Here is a 25,345-nt window from a genome sequence, read left to right as displayed (position 1 = left end):
ACGATGAGACAAAGCAAGGCCATAAATATAGATTCGTAAGTAGTACGTATGCGTGTGTTGTACAAATAGACCAGGAAGCTAACATACATATGCGTAGCACCTGGAGTATAAATACACAGGAGGCCTTTAGAGGTAATCGTAGTTTAGGAATGACATCATGAAAGAGCGAAACGAGCACAACGAAGGCACTGCCCGGCGAGAGACGACTATAGAAGGATTATGGTACACACCAAGCAGAGGTTAAGGTAACGTCTATTGTGAGGGGGACCGGTCTGTGGAGGGCCACGGTCCTATTTCGCAACGAGCCTCCGACGATCAAGCATCAAGGTGACGCGTAGAAGCTATCTCTCTAGAAAAAGATATCAATGAGCGCATGCCCAGACCCTATCGAAGGTACAGGAGAAAACCACTCACATAACTCTTCCTGCTTCCGCGGGCCCAGACAATGGTGGTGATGAGGGTCAGAAGGCATAAACCGAATGCAGTCCAGCCTAACGCTTCTGCGGTAAGAGCTTGCCTGCACCTATTTAGAGCAACGTTCATGTGAGAAGTTAATACCGGATCTCAATACGAACGGGGAACAAGAAGCGTACCGTGAGAGGGCCGGGGTGCCAGAACAGGCTCCTCCAATACGATTGTCGTGCATAATGCCTGCAGCAACACCCTAAAGGCAGTTTTAGCACTGCGGGATACCGAGCGGCGCGGATGCAAAGAACACGTACCCAGAGTATGGAGGTTATGAGGAGCCAGATGGCAGAGCTGGCAATGCTTGCCAGGATGTGAACTGCTCCCGCGATGATCCAGAGCATGTAGGCCGTGGAGAAGACGGTGGTCCAGACGGCATCGAAGAGGATCATGTCTAGCCTGCGGAGCAGAGTCAAGAACAGGACAGAAGGCAACTAGTGGGGAGATAAATTTACATCGAGTAGTATCGGTGATTGAATCGTGGAAAGTCGAGGGACTTTGAGCTGACGAGCCACGCGGCAAGGCCTAGTTCAGCCATTGCGACGAGAGTGATGAGGGCGAAGAGGAAAGGGTGGTAGTGGAGGGCTTGCATGGCGGCAGGTTGAAGAAACAGAGACGATGAAGAGATCTTGCATGGCGAGCGGGCTGCTTTTATGGATGAGAGATATATGAAAGCGTCGTGGATGCGTCGTGTGCGTTGGGAGGCAGCAAGCAGGATCAAGCCGCGCTGGACGGCGAGGTTGGGGAGATGCTGACATAAGCATACAGGCCGTCGCCGCTGCGGGAGAGCGTGAAGGGGCCAAGCGTGAACATCTCCAAGCCGTCGTCATCGTCGTACACGTCGTCGGCCGTTCTTTTGGCTCTGTACTCATCATGGCCGACGCTGGCTATTCGCGGGGCACACCGCCGCCCCGTCCGAGCCTGAGACGCATCAGCACCGCACCGCAGAGCGTTAAGGGGTCGACGGATCTGCCTGCCATCCCTTCTCTGCCGCCCATCGACCTTACCCACTCTACGCTCAGTCCAGAAACAGACTCTGACTTTACTCATCGCCCAAATATTCCCTTCGCACACTCAATCCAGACCTCTCGCACGCCCGGAACAGGCGATCAGCTCGCCCCGTCTTCCCGTCAATCCGTCTCCCCAACGTCCTCCCTCAGGAAATCATTTTCTGTAGACTCCTTCGTCTCCGCAAGGGCAAGTCCCCCAATGAGCAACTCTCCCCATTACACCCGTTCAAGCCCTTCAGGTCCATATCAGGACGACTTTCGCCCGATCTCACAATTCACCCCCTCACCCTATACACCTTCCCCAGACCATCCCCATGTTTCACACCGCGAACGTGATCCCAGATATCCCTTATCCGGCCGAAGTAGAGGCGCCAGTGTCAGCACCATGGCCGAAGATCATGAGTCTCACCCAGGGGCTTCAGAGGACGAAGATATCATTTCAAGTGACCGCTCCCGCCGGATCTCTACCAAGGGCAAGGAGAAACCGCGTCCCATCATCTCCAGTGGTGATCTCAATCTTCCTCCCAAGCTTTTTTTTGTCGCTTCACCTGCTGTCGCCGGTGACCCATCCCTACGCGACAATACCCCACGCGTATCTACACCTTCGACGGCGTCGACTCCAAAGTGGAGCGCACAGTTTGCGCCTTCGACAAGTCAAGCAGGCAGGAGTAGGAGCGGAAGCGTGGGCATGGCAGGGAGCACTAGTAGACTGCGTTCGCTGAGCCCGAACGTTAACTCGGGAGTACGTGATTCTCAATTTCGGCTTGGTTGCTCTGCACTCGCGAACGAGACGGAGGACTCGAGCTCGTCCATGGGCGCCCAGCTGCATAATATGTTCACAGCCCCCCTCTCTTTCGTGAGCGCGAGACTGATACCGGTGCCGTGATGTTGTATCTTTTTTTGTGGGGGATGCCATGCTGAGACTGTTGACAGCACGATTTTGTGGCAGATGTCACCATCGCCGTCGTGGGAGATACGGGCTGTGGCAAGTCTGGAGCCATCGCAAAAGGCCTCAAGGCCTACGCTCTATCGGAGCCAGCCACAATCGTCGAAACATTACCCTCTCTCAAGAAGTTTAGCTGTAAGTGTACAGATACATCCCGACAAATGTGTCTTACTGACCTTGCCCCTATTCAGATACACTGCGAGAGGGGAAACTCGTGCATGAATATTTGCCGGATCGCGCATTCCGTGTACTTGAGATCGAAACATCTAGTCTTCATCTGAGTGGCTCCTCCTCGTCCAACTCCCCTGTATGGCCCGATATCGCGCCCCGCTTGGACGGGACTATCATTTGCTATGACATGTCCCGAAATGCTTCCTTCACGCACGTAGAACATCTAATAAGTAAGAAGCCCGATCTTCCATCTCATCATTGACTTATTGCTGAAGCTACCGCTCAGAGGGATTCCGTGATCTGAAGCTTCCGGTCGTTGTCTTTGCTTGCAAACGTGATCTGAAGAACATCGTCGCCGTCGAATCGCAGCAGGTCTATCACCGCATCTCCGAAATGGACGTCGGCCTCATCGAGACGTCTATCCAAGAAGACCAGGGGAAGAACAATCTTCGCTTAGGCTTTGATTGGCTCCTATCAGCCATATTTCGTGCAAGACGTGCGCGACCTTCTAGTCTGATCTCAGGTTCCCAATTTCTTCGCATACTAATTTAGCGCCTTTCGTTGCAGGGGCCATCGGTGTCGCTGAGCAGAGCTATCAAAATCCTGCATCTCCGGGCGTCCTCGTTTCACCACCACCATGGGACATCTCTCGCTCGGCGGCTGCGACGCCTACTGCTGCTTCTTCAGGGACCGGAGCCTACGCGGCAAAGTCGCAAGTGCCTGCTTCGTCTAACGGTATGCCACGCTCGCCGGCGGCACCCACGTCCCCCACACGGGCACTGTCGACGAGCGACTTGCTTTCCTCCGACCACGAGAAACTGAAAAATCGGGAGTTAGAACGCGAGCGGGGCAAGAACACGCTGAACATTGCTATTTCGGACAATACGAGCTCCGGATCATTGCATCTTGGCGCGTCTATGACAAACGATGGACTGAGCAGCGTGGACGAGGTGGTCGAGGAGCGCGTAGAGCCAAGGGAAAGGGACAAGTGCGTTAATTTCTCGCGTTTAATGGCGGGTCCGGGACAGGAACATTAACCTATGCGCAGCCGACCGGTTCCGTGGGCTACGCTGGACGAACTGCTCGACAAGCTACTATTTTTGGCTGTTAGCGGTGACGGTGCGTGTATCCTTGACAGTCATTTTTGAACTAGCGTCTGAGAGTCTGGGCGACAGATCGGGATTTTATCTCACATTTCCTGTTGACCTATCGGAGGTTTGCAAGTCCTCGAAGCGTCGTGCTTGCAATGCAGAAACGCATGCGTCAGCTCGATCAATCGTCGAGCGACCCTATGTTCTCGTGCTTCGCGCAGATGAGGTAGGCTCCGTACCGTGTCCCATTTCTATCATCTTGACCTAAACCTCGGTGCGATCTCGTAGAATATGCCATCTCCTGGAGATGTGGATCCAAGATTATCCTCACGATTTCCTCGTTGGGTCCTCTACCGCCGCGCTTAACGCCCTTATTAAATCCATCATCTCGAAGACTCACCTTCTGCACTACGGGTCCGACTTCCTACCGTTTCTCGAGTACCGGCCTAAGGAGGATACCGACGCTGCCTGGGCGCTCAAAGTGGAGGAGTCGCCCGGGGAGTCGGACGATTCATTTAGCGTATACGACGACGGAGAAGACCGCGCGAACGCAACGGGGCACGAACCTGAGGTTGAGACAGACTCACCCTCGTCACTGACGCATCTACCCCCTCCGAATGGCAACAGGAAGAGTTCGGCGTCAAGGATGACCAGTACGATGTCCGCGAGAGAACGCAAGTCGAGCTTGCCTCTGACAGCGAAGGAGCTCAGCGGGATCCCAACACTGGATGCTCCTGAGGAAATGGTCGATATGACTCCGAAGCAAACGATCAAAGAGCTCCTCAGGATCTCACAGGAGTTGTCATTCATGGATCCGAACGATATAGCGCAGGAGATTACGAGGATAGAGACGTTGTTGTTTTTGAATATCGAGGTTTGTCTCTCCGCGTTCGTGGTTGGAATGTCTGGATTAACCTGCTATCGTGAAGCCGAGACACTGGTTGCAACATACTTTTGTGGCTGGTAAGAAGACGTCGAAAGGGAAGGATAAGGATACAATAGCCGAATTCTCCGAGATGTCGAATCATCTGGCTGATTGGTGATTTTCTTTCCCGTCTCTTGTTATGAGTATGCACTCATACACTGCCGCACTGTCACTAGGGTCCTTTCACTTATCCTTTGTCACGACAAGCCCAAGGCGCGCTCACGACAGATCGAGAAACTCGTTGAGGTTGCTCAACGGCTGCGACATTACAACAACTACTCGGCTTTGCGCGCGTTCGTCGCCGGGATCAATAACGCCACGTACCAGGGCGATCCAACGATGGAGATCTTCCAGCAGAAGGCGCCAGCACTCTGGAAGTCGCTTCAATCGTGGGACCTGCTCCTTCAGTCCATCCGGTCGCATCGAGCTTACCGAATGGCGCTGCGGAATACGAAAGGTCCTTGTATACCTGCTCTGTAAGTTTTTCAGTGAGTTTTGTGGGGATACCATTGGTATACTGAGATGGGGTTGGCGTTCCAGGGAGGTGCACGTGTCCGATCTCATTCGTGCCCACGAAGGAAACCCAGATAGCCACCCCACTGACCCGACGAAGATACACTGGGCGAAATTCAACATGATCGGCAAGTTCATCCACACGACAACGCAGTACCAGCAGCAGTGTCGAAGTTCAGAGGATTACTTGTTCCCTGAACGTCCTGAGATCCGCGATCTGCTCATGAGGGAGTGTGTGATGGATCCTGATGTAAGTCGGAAATACTACCGCCTCCCCACTCACGAGCCGTATTAATCTCCGTTCACAGCTTCAACGATCGAGGATCACACCGCCGAGCGATAGTGAGGAGATGGAAGACGCCTCCAAGCCGTACCTTCCACGGACTCAATCGCGCGACTATCAAAGTGGTACGACACGAGAAGGACCGCTCATCAAGAAACTTATGTTTTGGGGTAACAACAACAACAACTGAAGTCTCTACTGTCACTATGTTCCTCTATCCACTTCTCTCAACACAAGTCACCCTCCCCTGCTTACCATACACCCAGCACATTCTATGCTCCACATGGATATTATCTCTCTCTTCTCTCTCTACACTGCACAGCCCACATCGAAATCGCTCTGTCCGCTGTCTGTTTTGCTCTTTGCATATCTAACGCCGCCCTTTGTTTCTATTTCTCGTGCGTCAAAGATACCCAAGTCATCTTCTTGCATATACATCCCCGTTACCCCCTTTCTCGGCTCTCGATCCTCCTCTCACTTCCACACACACTTTCCCCTTTTCTATGTCAATAACATGGACCCTCACATACATATCATTGTCAGGGTCTTCGAGGATGTCGTCGCCCTCAACGCAGTGCTTTTTGGGTTTGGCCTTGCTGGCTTCCCTTTTCTCTCCAGACTACGTTGCTCTAGCCTTATGAACTACATATGACTGATAGTCACTTTATCGTTTTTCTTCTTTTTTATCTTTGTTTGTACGCGTATCTCCTCCTCTATTTCTGCTTGCTCCATGCGCGTTGAGTAAATGAAGTCTTCATATTATGCAGAACAAGAAGTCGAAAGTGAGAGAAAAAGCGAGTGTGGCGCGTGGCGAACCTCGCCGCGAGCTTACAAATACATTCCCACGCATCAAGCGCTCCCGATGATTTCTCGACAACGCCCAGCGGTATACGAACACTCCCTCAAGACTCAGGACAGGGTGAGTGTCGCTATTTTTCGTGCATATCCCGTTACCGTGCTACTAGAGAGGGTCTTGCAATGCTCTGTCTTCAAAACCGGAGGTTCTCAGCTTCAAAACTAGGGTGGATTGGCGGGACCGTGGTCGGATGACAGAGGCTCTAAGGCTGACTTTATTTTCCTCGTTCCTCAGCCATCAAGATGGGTGCCTACAAATACATTGGCGAGTTGTACAAGAAGAAGCAGTCGGACGTCCTCCGTTTCCTCCTCCGTGTCCGGTGCGTTGCAAGTCATGTATGGTCGTATATTGGGTGTTAGACTGACTGACTTGGATCCTATGATATAGCTGCTGGGAGTACCGTCAACTCAACGTTATCCACCGCGCTTCGCGCCCCTCGCGCCCTGACAAGGCCCGCCGTCTCGGATACAAGGCGAAGCAGGGATACGTGATCTACCGTGTGCGTGTCAGGAGAGGAAACAGGAAAAAGCACGCCCCCAAGGGTGCGTTTCTTTCGCTTCATGCTGGCACTTTCTGGCAGCTCATATCGAGCTCCCTGTCCTCGCTCAGGTGCTACCTACGGAAAGCCCGTTCACCAGGGTGTCAACCACCTCAAGTTCCAGCGTGGCTTGAGGAGTGTGGCGGAGGAGCGCGTTGGTAGGCGATGCGGGAACTTGCGTGTGTTGAACTCGTACTGGATCAACCAGGACGGTGTGTACAAGTACTACGAGGTTATCCTCGTAGACCCCAACCACAAAGCGGTGAGTTCAGACCAGTTCAGTCTGTGCGAAGGGCGGGACTGATGTTGTGCGTTCCAGATCCGCCGTGACCCCAAGATCAACTGGATCACCGCACCTGTGCACAAGCGCCGTGAGGCTCGTGGCCTTACCAGCATTGGCAAGCAGGTACGTCTCTCGAGGTGTCCCTCCTACTCTCATCACAACGTGCTGATTGTGCGATTGAACGTCCGCAGAACCGTGGTCTCGGCAAGGGCAGCCGTTACAACCACACGCCCCGGGTATCCACCTGGAAAAAGCACAACACCCTCAGCCTCCGTCGCTACCGGTGAACGTGTTGTCCGCGCTCTGTTCTTCATGTCGTTTCCTTGTGTGCTTTTATCATCCATGTTTTCCATGCTCGTTATGCGTGTATGTCCATCCTGCGAGCTGTCCTAAAACATTGCTCGCACATTGCATCAATTTGAGTGAGCGTGACTACCTGTGTGGCGTTCGGCATTTTCGTCACATCAACAAAGCGGGAAGTTTGAAGAGATCTGCGTAGTCGGAGAATCCATCTGCTTCCGTCGTTGACATGGGCGCAAACGGCGCGTGGTATGAGAGGATCGACGCCCTCCACTCCTTTTGGCCAGAGCAAGTTCTTCCAGTCAACCTCTCTAAACTGTCTACAATTGTAAATCAAGTCCATAATGGTGCGTTCGGGGCGCTGCAGCATTCGCGCCACAGTCGTCGAAAACGTGTTTTCGGAACTAAGATGGACGATCCCTATATATACCCGCCATGTTCACACTCGGCAGTGCTTTCTCAATCATCTGCCTTGAGGCCACCTCATTTCTTGCTGCGTCATTTGTTTTTCGTACAGTGGAGCTTGGGTAACACGAGCCTGAACTAGGGCAGTTCTCTCTTTCTCAGCCGCAGCGCACCAACTTCAACCAACTTTGACCTCTGTACCCATATCACTCTGTTCTACGCACTCTGAAACGACCTCTTCACGAACATGACCTCCGTCAACCTCCCTCTTGCTCTGCTTCACGTTCTGCTGCTTGTAACACCATCTTCTCTTGCTTTCTTCCCGGACATTCTACCTCGCTCTGCTCCGGGTGGTCGAGGAGCTTTCACAACTTCCAGACTCTCTTTGCCTCCGAGGACTCGTCCGGTGGAGAGGAGAGACAGCAGTAACACGTCGAGCACTAATTCAACGAGCAACTCTACGGACTTTTTATGGCTTATTCAAGATACTTATGACCACACGAATTTCTTCGAGTGCGTGTGCTACTGCCTCCTTTGTTCTGCGTTCTGGTTTGCTCACGTGAGATGTTCAACTACGCGCTGGGTGTATAGCGAGTTTGGATTTTATAGCGGGGACGATCCAACACAGTACGTCGCATTCCACGATTGAGTAGAGAGTCTTGGTATTGATGATCGAACAGTGGGACGGTAGAGTGAGCATGCTCCATCATTACGCTCCTGCTCGCGCCGCTGAAGCCGCTCGGGGCTCTGGTTAGATATGTGAACTCCACTACGGCATTTGCAAACGGGCTCGCCTATGTTCTCAACGATACCAATCAAGTCATTATGAAAGGAGACAACACGACGTGGCTTGCTTCCGGCGCGAACCGACAAAGGTGCGTCAGGGTATTTTATGTTTCATCCGTTTTGTCCTGATCGGCTTTGAGGAAACTCCGAACAGTGTCCGCGTCTCGAGTTATGCCCAATACAACACCGGTCTCTTCATTCTTGACACCAACAGAGCGCCCTGGGGCTGTGGTGAGTACGCTTTTGTGTGCGCTCGTTAGTTGTATCCGTGACAGCGTCTGTGCAGGTGTGTGGCCCGCGTTCTGGACTTTGGGGAGTGGGACATGGCCCACCGTGAGTGCCTAAGTCCTACAAGCATCAGCTGTTTGGTGCGGTATTAATGGTTCCATTTACAGACCGGAGAGATCGACATCATCGAGGGCGTTCACGACAATGAGCACAACCAGGTGACATGGCATACTAACCCTGGTACGATCTGTCACATTCTCACACTCCAACATCTGCCATTTTGCTGACCGGCGCTTTATCTAGGCTGCATGTTGACGGAGTCCAGCAACTTTACAGGTCAGATTGTGGTACGTCGTGTTGCTCAGGTTTCATAGTAATGGCTATAATTAAGAGCAACCCAATAGGAATCGAATGGGGAGCCTGAACTCGATTGTACAGGATGTGACGGTTGTTCCGGATGTGGAATTACGGAGTGGAGCAGAGCTTCCTATGGTCCTACCTTCGATGCCCAGGATGGTGGAGTGTTTGCAATGAAGTGGGACCAGGATGGTATTGCTGTCTGTGGGTATATCCCCTTGGGCTTTCTTCCATTTTGCTCCATATATCGTGATCAAAGAAGCTGAAGAGGGATGCTTATAGGGTCGTTCTATCGAGTAGCGGTGCCACAGGACATCGTAGACGGAAGTCCTGATCCATCGACGTGGGGAGAACCCTCTGCCGCTCTTGCGCCCGACAACTGCAACCCTCTGACATATTTTGTGAACCATTCAATCATCTTCGGTACGTCTCTCCTACTGTGGCCTCATACCTGGTGACTAAGAACTGAACATTCAAACCCTTCGTTCAGACATCACGTTCTGCGGTGAGTTGCATGGGTCTGATGATGAACATTACACCCAAACTGATTATGCTTTCTCGTTTCAAAGGCGATTGGGCGGGTAACGATTACGCTACGTCCGGATGTCCTGGTACTTGTGCGGATCGTATCATTGACCCTTCTAATTTCGACGTACGTGCGCTTGTTTTCAAGTCCATGGCAGATTCGCTCATTTATGGTCATCTAGAACGCATCCTGGATTATCAACTGGCTGAAGGTATACAGACGGCAAAACCTGACCGTAGTTACAGGTTCCGCACCCGGTGCATTGTACGAGAACATCCGGTCTACGCTTTCGTTGGCTGTTTTGGGCGTCTTGGTATCGCTGCTTGCGCTCTTCGTGCAGGCATAGGGAACCTTGCGTCGTTCGGAGTCTCAGTATCGAGACATCTTGGTATTGCTGAGTATTTTCACGAATGTGCACGGACTTGACTATTTAGATTATTTCTCACTGGCTGCTGCGGCTTGGAGATCTCATCCACTGTATACATTTCCCGGATAATACATTGCTGTGAGTGTATACAAACAGTCTAGAGTAAAATTGCAAACTTCAAAGCTTAAACTTCCACAACAAACTGTCAACCCCACCGCTAAGACCAAATATCTCCTCCGCAGGCGGTTCAGCAAAACTGGCTCTCATCGGCGTAACGGAAACCAGACCCTTCCTGATCGCCCATCCGTCGCTGCCTTCCGTCACATCCGATGCGGAAGGATTGATCAGGTTGCCCATCTCTGGAGCGAACTTGAACACCAAGTCACCTGCCTCTTCGGGTTTGATTTCTGTCTTCTCCGTCTTCGCGATAGACGGGGAAGGACCGGGACTCATCCCATCTGGCCCGGCATCCGACATCGTTCGTTTCAACGCATCTGCCTGCTCACCCGAGTGGGCCTTAAACAACCTTCCGTACGAATTCCTCCAGATCCTCGTCCAAGTGATCGGTAGGCCCTCTTCACTCAGCAATCCTTCGATCATGGGGATGTTGACGTTGTAGAGGTCGATTTCGTCCTTTCGGATCCCACCTTCGTCGGCACCCCAGTTCGACCAGAGATGTTGGATGATGCGCGCGGAAAGGGCGTGGGCAGGATGGAAGAAGGGGGGTGGGGTTGGGTGGTGGACAGTTCCGTAGGAGAGGGCAATTGCACGTGTCTTGGAGAGGGAAGAGGAGAGAGCAGCGCCAATAGTCCCGGACGAAAGGGCGAATGCCGCTATAAAAGATCCTGTCAGCTAAGTCCGTGCAAACAGTAAAGACATGATAGAACGTACAGGAGGTATTTCGGCCGAGATTTGGGCCAGAAAGCTATACAAGGTTGTGACATGGGGTTGGTATATCATGGAGGTTCTAAACCTACCACAAGGTCAATCTCTCCGCGGTATATGTTGTGGAGGGCAATGTTCGCGCAGGTGGCTGGTGTCTGTAGCATGGACGTCAACCTCGGAGGACGATGAGCTCGAGTCGGATGAATCCGCGTACCCCATCTAGAAGGATCCATTCTGCCATCTCTCCTTCTTTGACAGGTCTAGATGTCTCCGAGAAGTCTCCCATACCATCTTTCGTGTGTAATCAGCGCCAATGTAGAAACGACTAGAATTGGGATGGCAGCACACACCGGGATCGCGGGGATAGTAGTATCGTCCATGGATGATATCCTTGATCTGATATGCCTTACCTATATTCCTCAAGTTTTTTCATCGAGGATCCTGACCACAAGAATATTAGCACCCACCTATCCAAGACTTCTGCGAGCTGGGGATCACGACCTTCACGTCCCAGCCTGGCGGTATTCCCAGCGCATGAGCGAGGGTTCCGAATGCGCGGGACTGAATGGGTACGCACCCAGATCTTGGGTGAGGTGTTTGTAAAGCCCGTAAATATACGGAGAGTCGGGTCCTGCGACATCACAGTGAGGCGGACCGGTGGGTTCATATCTCTTGTAATCAGCTACAAGCCGCGAGTCGGTACATACCAGGAGGACCATCGTCATTCTATGGGAAAAGGAGACATATTAATGAGGAGCAACGTATCGGTACGAAAGGTAATATTTTACAGTCAGTAGGACTCGGAGCTTTGACGAAGACATGGTAGTGATGAAGTAGGCTTTCTGCCCGGATCACTTCCGTGACCCTTGTTAGCTGTGAAGTGGCGATGTTTGTGGCGACATCAACTTCCCCAATCGTGTTCGAATCCACCTCCCTGTACGACCCCTGTACGACCATCGCATCGATTCCAAATGCGCAAAATTTACACACACAGATATCAGGTAAATATGGGGGCTTTGCCCTCGTTCTTGATTCTCTCTGGAGGGCACGGCTTCGTCACTCCTTTGGACTACTAGAGCATGTGCGTGAGAGTTTCGCCGTACCCGACTTTTGATGGGCCACACCATTTGTCCACATCGTGACCAGCTCTCTTCTCATCCACCATGGACAAATACTCAGAACGCGAGCAAGCGGTAAGGAAGTACATCTTCTCCCTTTCGCTAGCTCACTCTTTGCTAGGAAATTACTGCTCGTTTGACCGAGACTGTGAATGCGATAGAAGCCGCGATGTCGACTGTGGTTGCCCAGTTCAACGTTCTGCGCGACAGTGTAGAGATGATGAAGCAACAACAACTTGAGGCTCAGAATAGCGAGATGTCTGGAGGGCCTCCACCCCTGCCAATGGGGCCTCCACCTCTGTCAATGGGGCATTCACCTCTGCCAATGGGGCATCCACCTCTGCCAATGGGGCATCCACCTCTGCCAATGACTATGGCTCCCCCTCCACCTCCACCTCAAGAACCCTCGTCCGAGGTCTGTAACGACACAACTTTCGAACACCCGCTTGGACTCACAGACTTCTTTTAGTCGTTTCGGTTGCGGCCAATAACTTGGCTCGAGCCTAATCAACCGGGGATGATGCCTCAGGCTTCGTCATCCTCGCAAGTACTTGACTTTTCAAGGTAAACCATATACTCTTCAATTGACCATTCTACTCACAAACATGCATTCGAAGGTCACCTTCACCGACCAGCGAACTCAGAGCTACGTATGCTGTTCGTGGCGCGGTAGCTTGTGATCCCTGCAGGTCGAGGAAATGCAGATGTATCGGTGCTTCCCCAGCTACTGGAGAGACGTGCATGTAGGTGCTTTGATTGTTTGTTGAATCAAGCTAAATGTTTGACCGATTCTTCTCTGTTCAGCTCGTGCTACTCTCGGGGCATAAGCTGCACGTATACTATGCCAGGCTCTCGTCAAGGAGGGCCGTCAAGGAGAATCGGCAGTTCCGAGCGAGATCGTCCATACTGAGCGCCAAAGCTATGCCTTTCCACCGTTCGTTTCGCTTCTATTCATACACCCTATTCTTTTCGCTCTCTATACTGCTGTACATCATGATTGCCTGTAATCCTGCAAAATCAATCTTTCGTTTGTTCACAAGTCCAACGCGACGACTACAGCTTGTTTCAGCGTACAAGGGCATACTCTGACCCACTCGTACATTGCACGTATGTCTCGATTCTCCACGAGGTAGTTCACACCACAGTTCAAAATGCAACTGCATCATCATTCAACTACGACCGAAACCAGCGACCAGCATCGGTCCTACGACATGTCAGAACAGCTCCATCTCCATCATGTTATCGTACAAGTGGTACTTCCAATAACCACAAGCGTAGAACAATTGCGTTCTTGTTTTTATCTGTCATACAGACAGATGAACGAGGAAATCACCCTCGTACACCAATATCATGGTGAGATGACCTGGGTGGCAGGTGCTGAAAACCCCGTGCAGTACCAGATTTCCTGGTCAAGGTAGGCAGTTGCCTACCTAACCTCGCTAGTACGAGGTCCCACTCCTTTTTCTCCTTTGTCCATTCACTTTTTCACATTGAGCATTACGCTCAAACTCGCCTCTTTCCTTTCACCTTCACCGACAACACGCGTCCTCACATCTCCAACGCCTTCGTCGCCATTTCCATGGCTCCTTCCCTGGTTTGGTTTCCACCGATAAACCCACTCGCATGGACGAAGATACCGCCCTCTATACCCGTCACCTTCGACAGCTCGTCGTCCCTCACGCCGCGCCAGACTTCGGGAAGGGCTTTGCGCGATTCGAACGATTCGGGCGAGACGGGGACGGCTTGGATGCGCCAGTTTCCGGCGGTTTCGTCGGGGTAGAGGATATAGATAGGTTGAGAGGGCGTAGAAGACGTGATGGACTGTTCGGCCTCGAGTTCGAAGAGATGTTCCTGACAACGTCAAATGGAAGGTCAGCAAAGCACTGCAATGCAATGGAAATGACGAGGTGAAGGTGTACCTTCCAGGGAGCAAACTGCTCGAAGACGATGATCTTCCCGCTGGGATGGTATTGCGTCCTCTCGTTCAGAGCTTTGACCACGAGATCTCTAGCGGGCAACCACGCCTTGCCATAGTAATCCAACCTTCCCAAGAACTCTTCACCCGTCAGCTTCGAGGCCTTGGCGAACCGTTCCTGCATACACGTACGATAAGCATGAGCATCAGTATCAGCGACAAATTGAGGAACATAACGTATAGACCATCGAGAGGAAGACTGTTGTAGTGTAAAGAGAGTATAAGGACGCACATCGACAGAGGCCGAATCGACGGACTCGTTCCAAGCGGGGTTCAACCAGCTAACACGGGACGACAAGTCCGTCCTGTTGCGATACTTGGGCGAGACGTCCTTCGGGTATTGAGTAACGCCATTGTCGACGCCGTCGATGGCCTCAATGAATTCCTAAGCGCAGGATATCAACATTCGTCAGCTCGGTGTTCTAGGATATGAATATTGGCGGGGAGTAGAGCGCCGTAGAAGTAGGTGGTGAGGATGCAGCTAGGGTGGCGAGGATATGGCTGGGTGCAAGGGTATAGCTGAGCGGCGGACGCACCTTGTAGAGCTTGAGCCAGAGGGTCTCGACCTTGGGATCATCAAGGGCTACCTGGAGCCTATTCGCAATGATCTCGCGACCGAAGTGCCTGCACAATCACGGTCAATATTACACCCACGCCCCAATGCAAATCAGCGCCACAAGCGCAGAACCACTGAGGAAATGACGAAGAACAAATCAAGAACTCACTTATACACCAATCCCGCACTGCTCAACTTCGTCACGAACCCATAACCAAACACCTCCTCGAAGCCTCTCTGGTGATGATCGAACCTCTGCTTGCTCTCGTCATACACCGCGCCTACATCGACGACGATATCGCAGGTGTCAAGGACCTTGGGGTCGCGCGTTCGCTTGAGCTCTGATCAGACGCAGCACACCGTAAACGAGTAAATCGTGAGCACTACTATGTAGCTAGCGAGGACGGTTTGTGAAGGAGTGGACGCACCAGCGTCACGGTAGGTGCCCGTGAGACGGAGGAGAAAGACGGCGAGAGCTTCGTCGCAGTGGAAGGTACCATTGTGCGTACCGATGATCTACCAATCAAAAAAGCCACAATTTGCGCAACTGGTCAGAAAACACTTTGCTGGGCGAGCGATGCGCAATAAACAGAGAAGGGAAAGAAGGAAGGGAGTGATACGTACCTTGGGTGTACCGTTCATTCTTTGTTTCTTTGCTGGTTGAGTTTCGAGGTCGTGGTCAGGTTGAGTTGTTGTGGCGTTAGGGAAGGCGGTGGTGGACATCTGTCTTTTGAATGCGTCTGATTGGGTTCGGATAAGGGGACTGATTCGTGGACAAGATGGGATCGATAGACGTGTAGTTCGTAGACCAGAACCTAGGGTATGTATAGAGCGGTGATGGTTATAGGCGAAACTAAGGAAATGGCCTGTGTATGTTGTTTTTAAATTCGTAGATGACCGTTGTATCAGAGCAAACATGGAAGTTTGCGGGGCCTTGGAATTCGATTTGACGCCCATACAAATGGGTCAGTCAAAGCGCAAGGTTCAAGACAACATGATGGAGTAAAATTCATGTAAGAGAGACGTGCAGTGGCAATAAAGATTGGTATGAAGGTAGAGTAGGGAAGCAACAACGAAACCAGAAGAACCCAAGAAAAAATCCATGATCCAACACAACCAGCGAAAATGGGCCACATGAATTCGCAAACAAGCCGATGAGCGAGTCCATGTATATGTCCATGAAAAGTGCCCCGAGGAAACAGCCAAAGATCCAATAACGATAGCCTACAAGATCCACCGCCATCCCAAGCAGCCATAATGGTTCCGCATCACCGCAAGGCTGAACACCCCTCTACATAACGGCCAACCACCCGCCCACCACTATCGCTGACAGACTCACACCTCCCATGATCACTCTCCCCACCACCGCCCCACTGATATACCCATCGTCCGGTCCATAAATCCCTCCCGGAGCGGTAACCCCAGGCGACGGTGCTCCCCCATTCACCGCCGTTCCACCTCCATCCACACTCGTAGCGGCCGTCGGTAGCGGAGATTTAGACGTCGACGAGGTGCTGTTGGTGTTGGTACTATTTGATGAGGTGGTGGAGTTTCCGTTGGATGAAGTAGTCGCGGACGAGTTGGATGCAGAGTTCGTGGCGGAGGCAGATATTGTGATGGTGGTGACGGGGACGTTGACGGTCGTTTCGAAGCGGTTGCCCCCGGAGGTAGCGATGCCTACGGATTGGGAGAATGAGGTCGAGACGACGGCTGACTATCCGTAGCCAAAACAGCAGCCGACGTAAGTGAATCATTTCACAAAAGAGTCTTTAAAAAGGTAGAATCAAACTTATTAAACGAACCTGAGCTAGAACGCCCAGAGGCACCAACAGAAGACCCGCACAAATGCTGAAAATCCGCATTATGTGACTGGTTGATTTGAGACCGAGTCAATTCGTACAAGGTCGTCAAAGAGAGGTCAAGTAAGGATCCGGGCGGACAAAGTGGGTATATCGTTGGCGGCGACGAGAGGCCGTACTACGACGTGCTCGTGCTCGTGCTGGCGAGGCTGGCGAGGCTCGGCCGGGATAGTTCTGCACACGCTCACGTGTGTGCGCTACCTAGTTTGATCGCCTGAACGATCACCGTATATTGACGCGTCGTGATTCGTGAACGCGACGCGACGGGAAGACCATCTGGTAGATGAGGAGTACTGAAGGACGGGAATATTTCGTCTGATGCTACGAGCCCATCATGATGTAAGATGCAGTCAGAAAAGTTCAGAGAAAGACCAAGTCAAGTCATCCGAACTTCAGAAGGGTTCGAGCTAAGATAATCGAGATTAATAGGGGCCTAAGTAGAGGACGAGGAGGACAGACAAAAGCCAGGGCATTATCGGGCATTATCTGCAATACAACGTAGTTCAACCTAGTGGAGTCCGACATATATTCTGCCGGCCCCTTTCCCATTTCTTGAATCTTCTGGGAAAATTGAGGTGGTCACGCTGTTCGACATTGGGCCACAATACGGCGGCGAGAGCTCTGCAGCGACAGTATCCAAGAGAGGCATGAACCGAGGCGAGGGTGTCCTCGAGAGTAAGTAGGATGAAGTTGACAACAAGAATAGAAGCTACGGCAACGTCAGAGAAAACGTGCATAATGCTGCGGAGGAAGCAGTGTCGGGTGGCACACAGCCCGCCACACCCTTCCACAGGCATAAACAAAACAGTCCAGAGTGTCCATTATGATGATGTGGTATCGTATATAATCTCAAAGTCCGGTGTCGCTCATATGTAGGTGTGAAGAAAGAAAGAATAAAAGTGTCAATGCGCAGCGAAGTCCATCACGTCAGTCCTATGCCCTAGGGCTCACTTCCTCCTCGACCACCCAAACCAGGAACCAGGAACCATTCTGTCATCTGAATATCCTTCCGATACCATCTAGAGTAGCGCAAGCCCCCCTCCCACCAACGCCCCCACCATGCTCACCAGCACCGCCCCATACTCCAAGGGCATCGCACCCGCGGTGTAACTATCATCCGGCCCATAGATACCCCCCGACGAGTCCGCGCCAGGTGTAGGCGCACCACCATTATCTTCATTCCCTCCTCCGTCAACAGAGGTCGCTGCAGTGGGTAGGGGACCGGTGGAGGTGGATGAGTTGCCGGAGGCGGTCGTGGAGTTACCTGAGGATGATGCTGTTGAGTTGCCGCTAGATGAGGCAGATGCTGACGCCGATGATGCAGAGGCTGTGGTGGAAGAGGCTGCTGCTGAGCTGCCTTGTGTAGATGATGTGCTGCTCTGTGACGAGAAAATGAAAAATGATGAGGACTACATAGATGATTTGAGGCTGTTTGGGCTTACCTGAGCGAGCGCGAGGACCGGCAGAAGGATGAGTGGGAGGAGAGACTGGACACGCATGATGTTTCGTTTAGTCGTAAAGAACTCGATTATAGAGCAGCGAGATCAAGCTGTCGTATAAAGAGGATGGTGTGCAAGCCTGCGACCGAGCAAGAAAGAGATGATAATAAAAGAAACGGATGGATATGGAAGTCGAGGCTCAAGAGACCCACGGCGAGTGCCGGCACGTGGAATAGGAGCGGAGGAGAATGATGCGACGGTTCCCCGCACCGGAGCGCCCGCCACTTGTGGGGACGAGATTTCTCAAATCGACGTCAGTCAGAGCCCAGCCAAACACGTCAAGGCAAATTCTTCTCCCTCACCACCACCACCACCCATCCGCACCTTTGCCAGCACCCACCCCGTCATCACCACCGACGACGACGAGAGACTATGCCCCCGACGCCTTTACTGCCCTACCACGTATCTCTTATTCTCCAGTTTATCCAGCCTCCTTCTCAGCTCGACACACCCCTCCCGCCCCATCTCATCTCCCGAGCACTCCTCCAACGTCACCATTTTCTATCGCTTTCTCCGGAATCTGACTGTCCCACCTACCTCACATGGTCAGAAGACAACCGTGCCCGCACTATTGCTCTCTTGGAAGCTCTCCCGCAATTCATCGACGACCTACTGGTCGATGCCCCAGTTCGCTATGTCGTGGACACTGAGAGTGCGTATGCGCACGTCGAGGTGTTTAGTATAGGAGATGATGACGAGGACGGACTCAGGCTAGTATTTCAGTGGGACGGCCACGACTCTTGGAGGTACCATGATGCGAACATTATGCCCTTTCCTCCTAACGCAGAGGCTTCTCTCGACCAAGCGCTTGCCAAGGTGGACGCAGAACCGGAAAGTGCGGAGGTAGAAATGGAAACAGGTGATCATGCACGGCAGAGTGCTGGGGTTTCAGATGATGATGACGACTATTGGAATTCGTATGGAGGCACAGAGGATGACGATGATCCAAATCACAAGGTGCACAGCCGAAATGTGGCGAGCAAAGAGGGCTCAGACGCAGGTGGCGAGGATGCCTACTGGGCCCAATACGCCGCTGTCCACGGTTCGTATCCGTCTCCACCGTCATCTCTCCCAACCAAGTGTACTCACCACTACGACATCTCCATGTACGGGTGGGTCTCCAGGCACCGCCGACTCTACCATCCCCTCCCCCGAACACAAGAACAAACGCAAACTCCATCCACACTCTAATGCCCGTCACCACCACCCGCACTTCCGCAACCAAGACCACCCGAACGACGTTCGCTCAGACGAGCCTCTCCCTGTGCCCTTCCCCCTCCGCCACAAAGCCTCACGTCCATCTGCGTGGGATGATCCCGACCGCGCATACCCTGGCGTTAACGGAAACCACGGTGCCGGTGCCGACGGCCGCCCAGTCTCTCCACGTACGCTCGCTCGCCGTCTAGTCGAGATGTCACCCAGACAAAGCCCAAAGACAGTTCCCGACACACCCAATTCGGGATTGGACAGCGTATTCGACGAGATGATGCCGACTGAAGAATATATCGAGAAGGAAGCAGAGAATGGTGCGCGGAGAAGTTTGGAGGTTAGTGTGGGGCTGGGGATGGATTTGCTGGGTGGGCTGGTGGCCGAGGAACCTTCCGGTATATGGGTGTCGGACGTGGATGGGGTGACAGAGGTGGACGACGGAGATGTGACGGATATTGGGGCGAGTATGGGGACGGATAGCGACACGCCGTCGCCCATAGAAAAGAACAATCCTATTACTGGAACTGGGAAGACCGCGCAGGAAGAAGAGGATGAACGATTCAGAGCGTATATGGTCGACGACTCAGGAGACGATGCGGGCGAAGACTTTATCACGGCGTCCAGCAGACCGACGCAGCCGAGCGGGTTGACATCGTTCTTGAGGACAAGAGTTCCGGAGGAGGATGATCTGGATGAGGGAGTGGATGATGATATAGGGTATATGACGATGGATGGGAGTGTGGGCGATGGTGGAGATGATGCGGCTGAAGGAGTTAAGGAGGCCATCAGGGGTGTTTATAGGTTGTGGATAGCGACTAGGCGGACGAACACCTCGAGAGGGGATGTCGATGACGGTGGTGGCGGGGGAGGATATCTCAAGAAGAACATCGCGGATGGAGCTGAGTTTATGAAGGTGGTGAAGGAGGCGATTGCGAGGAGCTGAAGGGTCTTGTGGCGATGAACTAAGGACAGAAGAGGCACTAGTATCAGCATGGGAGACGCAAAAGAGGAAGAGGAAGCGATATCACCACATTACTCGACTGTGGGACCGGTACGACAACATACGACATCATACATTCTCCCTATTTATCATACAGGTCAACAATAATACCACCTCACCCTCGATCCCTGTATGCACTGTAAATGACACCACTGACGCCAATATGTACGATCATTGTCACGTTCATCACGCTACATTTGACACGCCAATACAGTATATTGCAAGACATGATCGTCCATGATTCACTCCTTGACTCGCAAAGTGACTCCCGATGTTGAGGTTCAACTTCCCTTACCGCACCTCAGCCGGCTCCCTCTGAGCATAACTTCTGGACGTACGAGCTGAAAAAGGCAGATAGACGTACGGATAGAGACGTGCACACTTGTCCTGCTGAGGACATGTCGTGAATTGACAGGATTTGAGTATTGTATTAAGACAGGGTGCCAGCATCGGCCTGTGAGATCCTGGATACCTTAATGAACATCTAATAAACTGTCGTCGAGATTCGTGGTATTAGAGCTACTAGAGATGAGGCGGAGAATCGAGGAAGTTACTCACCTGTGTCCCAATACCTCAAAACAAGGCCGATGTTAGCATCTGCGAACACTCGTTCTTGTCCAAGGGTTGGGCAGCTGTATAGAGAGCAATATTGAAGGTGTTAGTGAAGACCCGACCTCGGTCATGCGGTGCTTTCATGCAAGAACAGGAGCAAAGTCATGACATTACAAATATCCGATATAGACAAATATAATGAAGCAAGATAGCACGATGGGATGGATGGAGGTGGGAAGGGTAGCCTTTACCAGCATCCATAGAACCAAGAAAGCAAGGATAATGATATACAGAATGAAAGCAATTGATAGCAAATGGGGTCGTCCTCGGACGATGGATTGGTTGTCGCCTGGGAATTTTAACGGTCGGCAATCTGCCCGAGCTGGTTAAGGTTGATATGAGGTCGCGTCGATATCACTGCTCGTCGGAGGCAGCGTCGGCTCCGCCGCTCTCAGCGACAGCGGTCTGAGACTCTTCGGAGATAGCACCACTCTCCTCACCACCGCTCACTTCGGCTTGAGGTTCGGTACTAGTTACGAGAGGAGCTTGATTGGCAAGCCGCTGAACGTGTTGGTTAGTAAATGAGCAGTTGGCAGAGATAAAGGAAGAGCATTACCTTGAGAGCGAATCTGCACACGAGGAAGCCTTCGACACCTTGGTCCATCCAGGCCTATGGGAAAGCACGACTGAGCATCTTCTGATCTTTATTTGTAGTCAAATGCTTACCTTCTCAACGACGTAAAGCCCGTCGTAACGGTACCTAAAGAGAAAACGTGGTCAGAGAATTTCTGGTGCGATGATATGGTCACCCACCCTTCAGCTGGCGCGTATGGAGAGTCTAGTTTGTAGCCCCGGATCACCCTGACAGGCTTTTTGGACTCCGAAGATATCTGTATACTACATCAGCAAGTGAGTCGAAGGTCGAGAACGATCGTCATACCTTCAGGGACTTGTTGTACGGATTATCGAAACTCTGGTCGCACGACTGAGGAGCGGTACGAAGCTAGAATGGAAGCCATTTGAGGAAAGTAGCCAGATTCGTCGTAAGGAAGGCACCTACGTTCTTAGGAGCGCTCTTTGTTCCTTTGAGATCACGACCACCTGTAAGCTGAAGTCAATACAACACTAGCCCGCAAGATAGATGCGGAAACAACCAACCTGAGCCCGTGTATGTGCTGGCCAACAACTCGCGTTAGCAGGCTAATAACAAGTGAGAATTCCGCTAAACGACGTACAAGGCGCTGCCAAGGTCACTGCACAAAAGAACTCGTGAATGGCTGTTAGATTATGTCAGTTGCAGTAGAAACGTACACATCGTCGGGATAACCACCAGAAAGAGCGATTGAATAAGTTCCTTTGGGTCCCCCAGAAATACCAGCGACCCAGGGGCTAACGATGCTAAGTATTAGACGCTATATTTCGAACGTGAGACGAGAAAGTGAGACTTACGCGTGGATAGCATCCAGGCTGCATGCTTCCCTGTAAATAACTAGGTAAGAACCGCGCAATGAAGCAACAATGTCCTGAACACACACCTGGTCTCCCACCACGTCCCAACTGGTACACCAGGGATAGCCCCAAAGGTTTTCCTGCACCACATTAGTTGCACTTCGACTACGAACGTTTTCATTATTATACGTACGGGTCGTGCTTTCTCTTCCCCATGGGCCTGTTTGCGTCCCTATCATGTTCTAACGAACTCTTCGCCACAGGAGCTGGCTGACCGCGCTCCTGAACCGCGTTGTAATCCACTGTCTTCCCGGAGTTCCTCGCGCTCCTTCGCAGGCCAGCGGCATTCTCTGCAGGAGCACTTGGACGCGCTTGTTTCTTGGCAGGCTTTTCCACATCGATAGCAGAGTCATCAGTAGGACTCGGTGCTTTACGCTTCTTGCTGGCGCCCTTCGTCAGGTTTTTGGTCTGTTTCGCCGGAGGAGGGAATAGAGGTTCGATGCCCAGAGATTCAAGCAAGAGTTTATTTCTTTCGAGATTCTTCTGGCGTTGTATCTCGTATGCTGTTGGTGGCATAGTGGTCCGTAGTAGTGTTGTATGAGATAGGAAGAAGGAAAGAGCAAAGAGGCGAGAGAAACAAGCTGAAACAAGTCGCGTCTGAACGACACTACTCCTACGCGGTGTGACAAAGGCACGTGACTACGGTCACTCAGTGGCGCCATGAGTCCGTTGTGGCGGGGAGATGTAGTTGGCCGAAATGTGTGGGGGGAATCTACATTAGTTACTGGAGAAAACAATGAAGCACTAAATACATGAGTCTTTGTTATAGTAATTCAACTGCTACAGGAGTATCACTGCCCAGGATAACCGTAGAATGACCCGTTCAGAAAGTTGTTCATCTGATCAGGCATCTGCGATGGAACAAAGATCGGCACCCTTGGAGGAGACATTTCTTCGCCGTACGAGTACACAGAGGCCCTGCTCGGTGTGCCGCGTCCGGGAACTTCACTCGCGCTACTATCACTGCGCTTCGATGCCTGCTTGCCCTTCGGACCGTTTGAATTTGACCGAGGTGCACCGAAATGCATGGTTTCTGTGGCATCGACATCGTGGCAATGTTAGCGTGCAGAATGCTATGGGAGGAAACAAGAGAATGTGATACCCACTACCAGTGAATTTACATTTTCCCTCACGGTTATAGATACACTTTGAACCGCGTGGGCACACGTGGCCCAAGGGACACGCGTCTCCCTCAGGACAAGGCCGATCTGAGCAAGCCGGTGAAGTTACAGACCATTGTGGGCATCTTCAGACGCTTACCTTTATTGACGTGAGTGCACGGTGATTTTTTTGCATTTAATCTAATCTGGGCAAGGCTCTGGGGCTGACATGAGTACGACAAACTAGCCTACCATCCAGGCGAATAACGAAAGCTCACCTCAGTAGTCATGATATAATCATGACCATAATGGCAGTTGGTGCCTTGATGGCATTTCGCCAGGTAAAAGAAGTTGCACGGGGGTGGAGTATCTATAGGAAGACAGTTGATGAGCTCGCAAACAATGAGGTGAGCATCTAAAACGAACGTTTATTCAAGGGCTGTGACGATTAGCCAAGGGTTATTGATGCGAAGGCAAGGGATACGGGCTAAGGCATACCAAGTTTGGGTCAATATATTTTGCACTCTGCTGATGCCCATTGCTTGTTGACGGTGTGAAGGGAGCGTTTCTGTGTTTTCCGGTGTCTGGCGCCGGGGAGGGAGTTGCGTGAGGAGTCGTCGATTTCTTCTGTGGATTTGTATGCAATTTTTGTGTCATGAACAAGCGCTCAATTTCGAGGTAAGGGAGTTGCAGGTTTTTCAGTTCGAAGGCTAAATTTCGGTACCCGCGCAAGAGCGTGACCTTATCCAGGAGGCCTTCATTCTCGAGGGATGTCAAAGTCGAAGTATAACCATTATCATGGCCTCCCCCAAAGTAGACCTTCACGGTCTGCGGAAACCGCGTAAAGACTCTTAGACATTCTGATAGCGGTCATTTAATAGAATGAACTAGTGAGCGACGAATATAACTGGCACACCTTTGATCTTCGTGTCTGCAGCTTCCTTCCCGTTCCCGACGTCAATGATGGAGAAAAGCGGGCTAGCTAGGTTGAACCCGTGCAGGAACCCTTCGAATTGTTCAGAGGAGCAAACTCGGTTCTTGACTAACGTCTCCATAAGGCCGGCTTTGTTGCAATACACGGTCACCCAAAGCTGCGAGCGAGAGTCGTCTGCATGCTCCGTTATGCCCTGAGTCAAGAGCAAAGCGGCCTGTCGACCTCCGAGCTGCCCAAGCTGCCATAAGTCCTCCGCCCACAGATTTCCGTCTCCATCGATTAAACAAAGAAGAAGGGGATTGTCGTCCTAGTGGCGAACGAGGTGGTTGGTGCTTACGGCCCTGCAGCATACAAAGGGGAATCGACGCACCTTGAGAGAGTCTATTCTGCGCTCAAGAGACACGACTGACTTATTGAGGGCTTTCTTTTCCTCTTCCGCGTTTTTGAAGGCAGACTTCCATACGGAAAGTTCACGCTCGAGTTCGTCGACTTTGGCCTCGAGGGCCACATTGGTGGAAGTTGTTTCTCGAAAGATAGCTGCCCGAAGTAATATAAGGAATGAGAATAGTCTAAAAAAGATGTTCAAATCAGATGGAATGACTCTCATGTACACGTACCAGACTGTTCCTCGAATAGCTCTTCCCTTCAAGAACTGTGAACCCAATGACCTGACGATATTGTATGTGTGAACATACCACCGCTTCAGATTTGAATTGGCGCTCGAGATATTCTCGTCATTCATAGCCTTTCGCCTGTCAGGCGAGTGCGGAGTGGTGGAAATAAATCGTGCGTAATTCTAGGAGGATGGTCGAGCGAGAGCAGCGTGAATGAAGAGTGCCCGACACAATGCGGCACTTTACATGCTTCGGCATCTACCGGGTCACCAAGAAATCCACGACTGTGGCCCCACAACGTGTCGATCTATAAGTAAGGAAGATGCGAGTACTCGAGAACCGCAGCGTATAACAGCGTATAACCTGGTCGGCGTAAGATAATGAGACGGTTACGCGCCAGCTGTATTCAGTATTTCTGGCTGCGGGGACCGAATGAGAATTCGAACAAAGAAGATTTCGCCATCCGTTTATCCAACGAACGATTA

The 25,345-nt window shown here is 51.8% G+C and overlaps 12 protein-coding genes across 12 annotated transcripts; 5 read left to right on the top strand and 7 right to left on the bottom strand.

The window, feature by feature from the left end:
• Window positions 1-63: 63 nt before the first annotated feature.
• On the bottom strand, window positions 64-1,057 carry STEHIDRAFT_89478 (uncharacterized protein; the record flags this gene model as incomplete). Its single annotated transcript, XM_007298234.1, has 5 exons — window positions 64-349; window positions 415-523; window positions 594-664; window positions 723-864; window positions 921-1,057. 5 exons carry the CDS (start codon window positions 1,055-1,057, stop codon window positions 323-325), a joined length of 486 nt encoding a protein of 161 aa, XP_007298296.1. The 3' UTR covers window positions 64-322.
• Window positions 1,058-2,217: 1,160 nt separating this feature from the next.
• On the top strand, window positions 2,218-6,135 carry STEHIDRAFT_117474 (ras GEF). The gene is made up of 12 exons (XM_007298817.1): window positions 2,218-2,352; window positions 2,409-2,556; window positions 2,613-2,822; window positions 2,879-3,088; window positions 3,160-3,580; window positions 3,641-3,711; window positions 3,768-3,909; window positions 3,972-4,557; window positions 4,613-4,722; window positions 4,785-5,084; window positions 5,149-5,371; window positions 5,430-6,135. The coding sequence occupies exons 1-12, from the start codon at window positions 2,287-2,289 to the stop codon at window positions 5,592-5,594; spliced, it is 2,652 nt and encodes an 883-aa protein (XP_007298879.1). The 5' UTR covers window positions 2,218-2,286; the 3' UTR covers window positions 5,595-6,135.
• Window positions 6,136-6,299: 164 nt separating this feature from the next.
• Window positions 6,300-7,504, top strand: STEHIDRAFT_89471 (60S ribosomal protein L15). Its single transcript, XM_007298233.1, has 6 exons — window positions 6,300-6,323; window positions 6,495-6,579; window positions 6,648-6,802; window positions 6,870-7,060; window positions 7,118-7,204; window positions 7,273-7,504. Exons 2-6 carry the CDS (start codon window positions 6,503-6,505, stop codon window positions 7,366-7,368), a joined length of 606 nt encoding a protein of 201 aa, XP_007298295.1. The 5' UTR covers window positions 6,300-6,323; window positions 6,495-6,502; the 3' UTR covers window positions 7,369-7,504.
• Window positions 7,505-8,033: 529 nt separating this feature from the next.
• On the top strand, window positions 8,034-10,029 carry STEHIDRAFT_47968 (uncharacterized protein; the record flags this gene model as incomplete). The annotated part of the gene is made up of 12 exons (XM_007298024.1): window positions 8,034-8,299; window positions 8,378-8,413; window positions 8,542-8,661; window positions 8,727-8,803; window positions 8,859-8,905; window positions 8,968-9,040; window positions 9,104-9,147; window positions 9,205-9,361; window positions 9,440-9,580; window positions 9,648-9,662; window positions 9,727-9,809; window positions 9,865-10,029. The coding sequence occupies 12 exons, from the start codon at window positions 8,034-8,036 to the stop codon at window positions 10,027-10,029; spliced, it is 1,224 nt and encodes a 407-aa protein (XP_007298086.1).
• A 198-nt stretch (window positions 10,030-10,227) lies between these two features.
• On the bottom strand, window positions 10,228-11,756 carry STEHIDRAFT_151781 (sure-like protein; the record flags this gene model as incomplete). The annotated part of the gene is made up of 9 exons (XM_007298816.1): window positions 10,228-10,883; window positions 10,942-10,975; window positions 11,028-11,090; window positions 11,150-11,226; window positions 11,286-11,345; window positions 11,403-11,450; window positions 11,513-11,566; window positions 11,643-11,661; window positions 11,724-11,756. 9 exons carry the CDS (start codon window positions 11,754-11,756, stop codon window positions 10,228-10,230), a joined length of 1,044 nt encoding a protein of 347 aa, XP_007298878.1.
• A 201-nt stretch (window positions 11,757-11,957) lies between these two features.
• Window positions 11,958-13,065, top strand: STEHIDRAFT_117469 (uncharacterized protein). The gene is made up of 4 exons (XM_007298815.1): window positions 11,958-12,468; window positions 12,523-12,617; window positions 12,671-12,796; window positions 12,858-13,065. The coding sequence occupies exons 1-4, from the start codon at window positions 12,223-12,225 to the stop codon at window positions 12,961-12,963; spliced, it is 573 nt and encodes a 190-aa protein (XP_007298877.1). The 5' UTR covers window positions 11,958-12,222; the 3' UTR covers window positions 12,964-13,065.
• A 536-nt stretch (window positions 13,066-13,601) lies between these two features.
• Window positions 13,602-15,226, bottom strand: STEHIDRAFT_127275 (metal-dependent protein hydrolase; the record flags this gene model as incomplete). The annotated part of the gene is made up of 7 exons (XM_007298814.1): window positions 13,602-13,904; window positions 13,973-14,146; window positions 14,261-14,413; window positions 14,565-14,652; window positions 14,754-14,925; window positions 15,013-15,100; window positions 15,209-15,226. The coding sequence occupies 7 exons, from the start codon at window positions 15,224-15,226 to the stop codon at window positions 13,602-13,604; spliced, it is 996 nt and encodes a 331-aa protein (XP_007298876.1).
• Window positions 15,227-15,539: 313 nt separating this feature from the next.
• Window positions 15,540-16,557, bottom strand: STEHIDRAFT_117468 (uncharacterized protein). Its single transcript, XM_007298813.1, has 2 exons — window positions 16,387-16,557; window positions 15,540-16,298 (listed from the first exon to the last, which is right to left on the bottom strand). The coding sequence occupies exons 1-2, from the start codon at window positions 16,444-16,446 to the stop codon at window positions 15,876-15,878; spliced, it is 483 nt and encodes a 160-aa protein (XP_007298875.1). The 5' UTR covers window positions 16,447-16,557; the 3' UTR covers window positions 15,540-15,875.
• A 484-nt stretch (window positions 16,558-17,041) lies between these two features.
• Window positions 17,042-18,082, bottom strand: STEHIDRAFT_164732 (uncharacterized protein). The gene is made up of 2 exons (XM_007298812.1): window positions 17,886-18,082; window positions 17,042-17,822 (listed from the first exon to the last, which is right to left on the bottom strand). Exons 1-2 carry the CDS (start codon window positions 17,940-17,942, stop codon window positions 17,463-17,465), a joined length of 417 nt encoding a protein of 138 aa, XP_007298874.1. The 5' UTR covers window positions 17,943-18,082; the 3' UTR covers window positions 17,042-17,462.
• Window positions 18,083-18,314: 232 nt separating this feature from the next.
• STEHIDRAFT_151776 (uncharacterized protein) lies at window positions 18,315-20,094 on the top strand (the record flags this gene model as incomplete). The annotated part of the gene is made up of 2 exons (XM_007298811.1): window positions 18,315-18,984; window positions 19,067-20,094. 2 exons carry the CDS (start codon window positions 18,315-18,317, stop codon window positions 20,092-20,094), a joined length of 1,698 nt encoding a protein of 565 aa, XP_007298873.1.
• An 843-nt stretch (window positions 20,095-20,937) lies between these two features.
• On the bottom strand, window positions 20,938-22,728 carry STEHIDRAFT_89465 (uncharacterized protein; the record flags this gene model as incomplete). The annotated part of the gene is made up of 12 exons (XM_007298232.1): window positions 20,938-21,264; window positions 21,320-21,373; window positions 21,430-21,463; window positions 21,517-21,593; window positions 21,644-21,706; window positions 21,764-21,804; window positions 21,862-21,878; window positions 21,939-21,956; window positions 22,015-22,092; window positions 22,153-22,182; window positions 22,239-22,292; window positions 22,346-22,728. 12 exons carry the CDS (start codon window positions 22,726-22,728, stop codon window positions 21,118-21,120), a joined length of 996 nt encoding a protein of 331 aa, XP_007298294.1. The 3' UTR covers window positions 20,938-21,117.
• An 832-nt stretch (window positions 22,729-23,560) lies between these two features.
• On the bottom strand, window positions 23,561-24,988 carry STEHIDRAFT_151774 (uncharacterized protein; the record flags this gene model as incomplete). The annotated part of the gene is made up of 7 exons (XM_007298810.1): window positions 23,561-23,682; window positions 23,739-23,751; window positions 23,811-24,172; window positions 24,229-24,553; window positions 24,617-24,783; window positions 24,864-24,889; window positions 24,942-24,988. 7 exons carry the CDS (start codon window positions 24,986-24,988, stop codon window positions 23,561-23,563), a joined length of 1,062 nt encoding a protein of 353 aa, XP_007298872.1.
• Window positions 24,989-25,345: the final 357 nt, after the last annotated feature.

The sequence above is a fragment of the Stereum hirsutum genome, assembly GCF_000264905.1.
Source record: "Stereum hirsutum FP-91666 SS1 unplaced genomic scaffold STEHIscaffold_1, whole genome shotgun sequence".
Lineage (NCBI taxonomy): Eukaryota > Fungi > Basidiomycota > Agaricomycetes > Russulales > Stereaceae > Stereum > Stereum hirsutum.
This window is presented reverse-complemented; position numbering and strand designations above follow the sequence as displayed.

Coding starts and splice junctions, on each gene's coding strand:
- STEHIDRAFT_117469 (XM_007298815.1), top strand. CDS start 12,223: ATGTCGACTGTGGTTGCCCAGTTCAACGTTCTGCGCGACAGTGTAGAG. Junction 12,618..12,670: donor CAAGTACTTGACTTTTCAAG/GTAAACCATATA, acceptor ATGCATTCGAAG/GTCACCTTCACCGACCAGCG. Junction 12,797..12,857: donor GCTACTGGAGAGACGTGCAT/GTAGGTGCTTTG, acceptor TTCTCTGTTCAG/CTCGTGCTACTCTCGGGGCA.
- STEHIDRAFT_89471 (XM_007298233.1), top strand. CDS start 6,503: ATGGGTGCCTACAAATACATTGGCGAGTTGTACAAGAAGAAGCAGTCG. Junction 6,803..6,869: donor GAAAAAGCACGCCCCCAAGG/GTGCGTTTCTTT, acceptor GTCCTCGCTCAG/GTGCTACCTACGGAAAGCCC. Junction 7,205..7,272: donor TTACCAGCATTGGCAAGCAG/GTACGTCTCTCG, acceptor GAACGTCCGCAG/AACCGTGGTCTCGGCAAGGG.
- STEHIDRAFT_164732 (XM_007298812.1), bottom strand. CDS start 17,942: ATGCGTGTCCAGTCTCTCCTCCCACTCATCCTTCTGCCGGTCCTCGCG. Junction 17,823..17,885: donor CGGTCCTCGCGCTCGCTCAG/GTAAGCCCAAAC, acceptor TTCTCGTCACAG/AGCAGCACATCATCTACACA.
- STEHIDRAFT_117474 (XM_007298817.1), top strand. CDS start 2,287: ATGGGCGCCCAGCTGCATAATATGTTCACAGCCCCCCTCTCTTTCGTG. Junction 3,581..3,640: donor GAGCCAAGGGAAAGGGACAA/GTGCGTTAATTT, acceptor ACCTATGCGCAG/CCGACCGGTTCCGTGGGCTA. Junction 5,085..5,148: donor GGTCCTTGTATACCTGCTCT/GTAAGTTTTTCA, acceptor TTGGCGTTCCAG/GGAGGTGCACGTGTCCGATC.
- STEHIDRAFT_117468 (XM_007298813.1), bottom strand. CDS start 16,446: ATGCGGATTTTCAGCATTTGTGCGGGTCTTCTGTTGGTGCCTCTGGGC. Junction 16,299..16,386: donor CTCTGGGCGTTCTAGCTCAG/GTTCGTTTAATA, acceptor GGCTACGGATAG/TCAGCCGTCGTCTCGACCTC.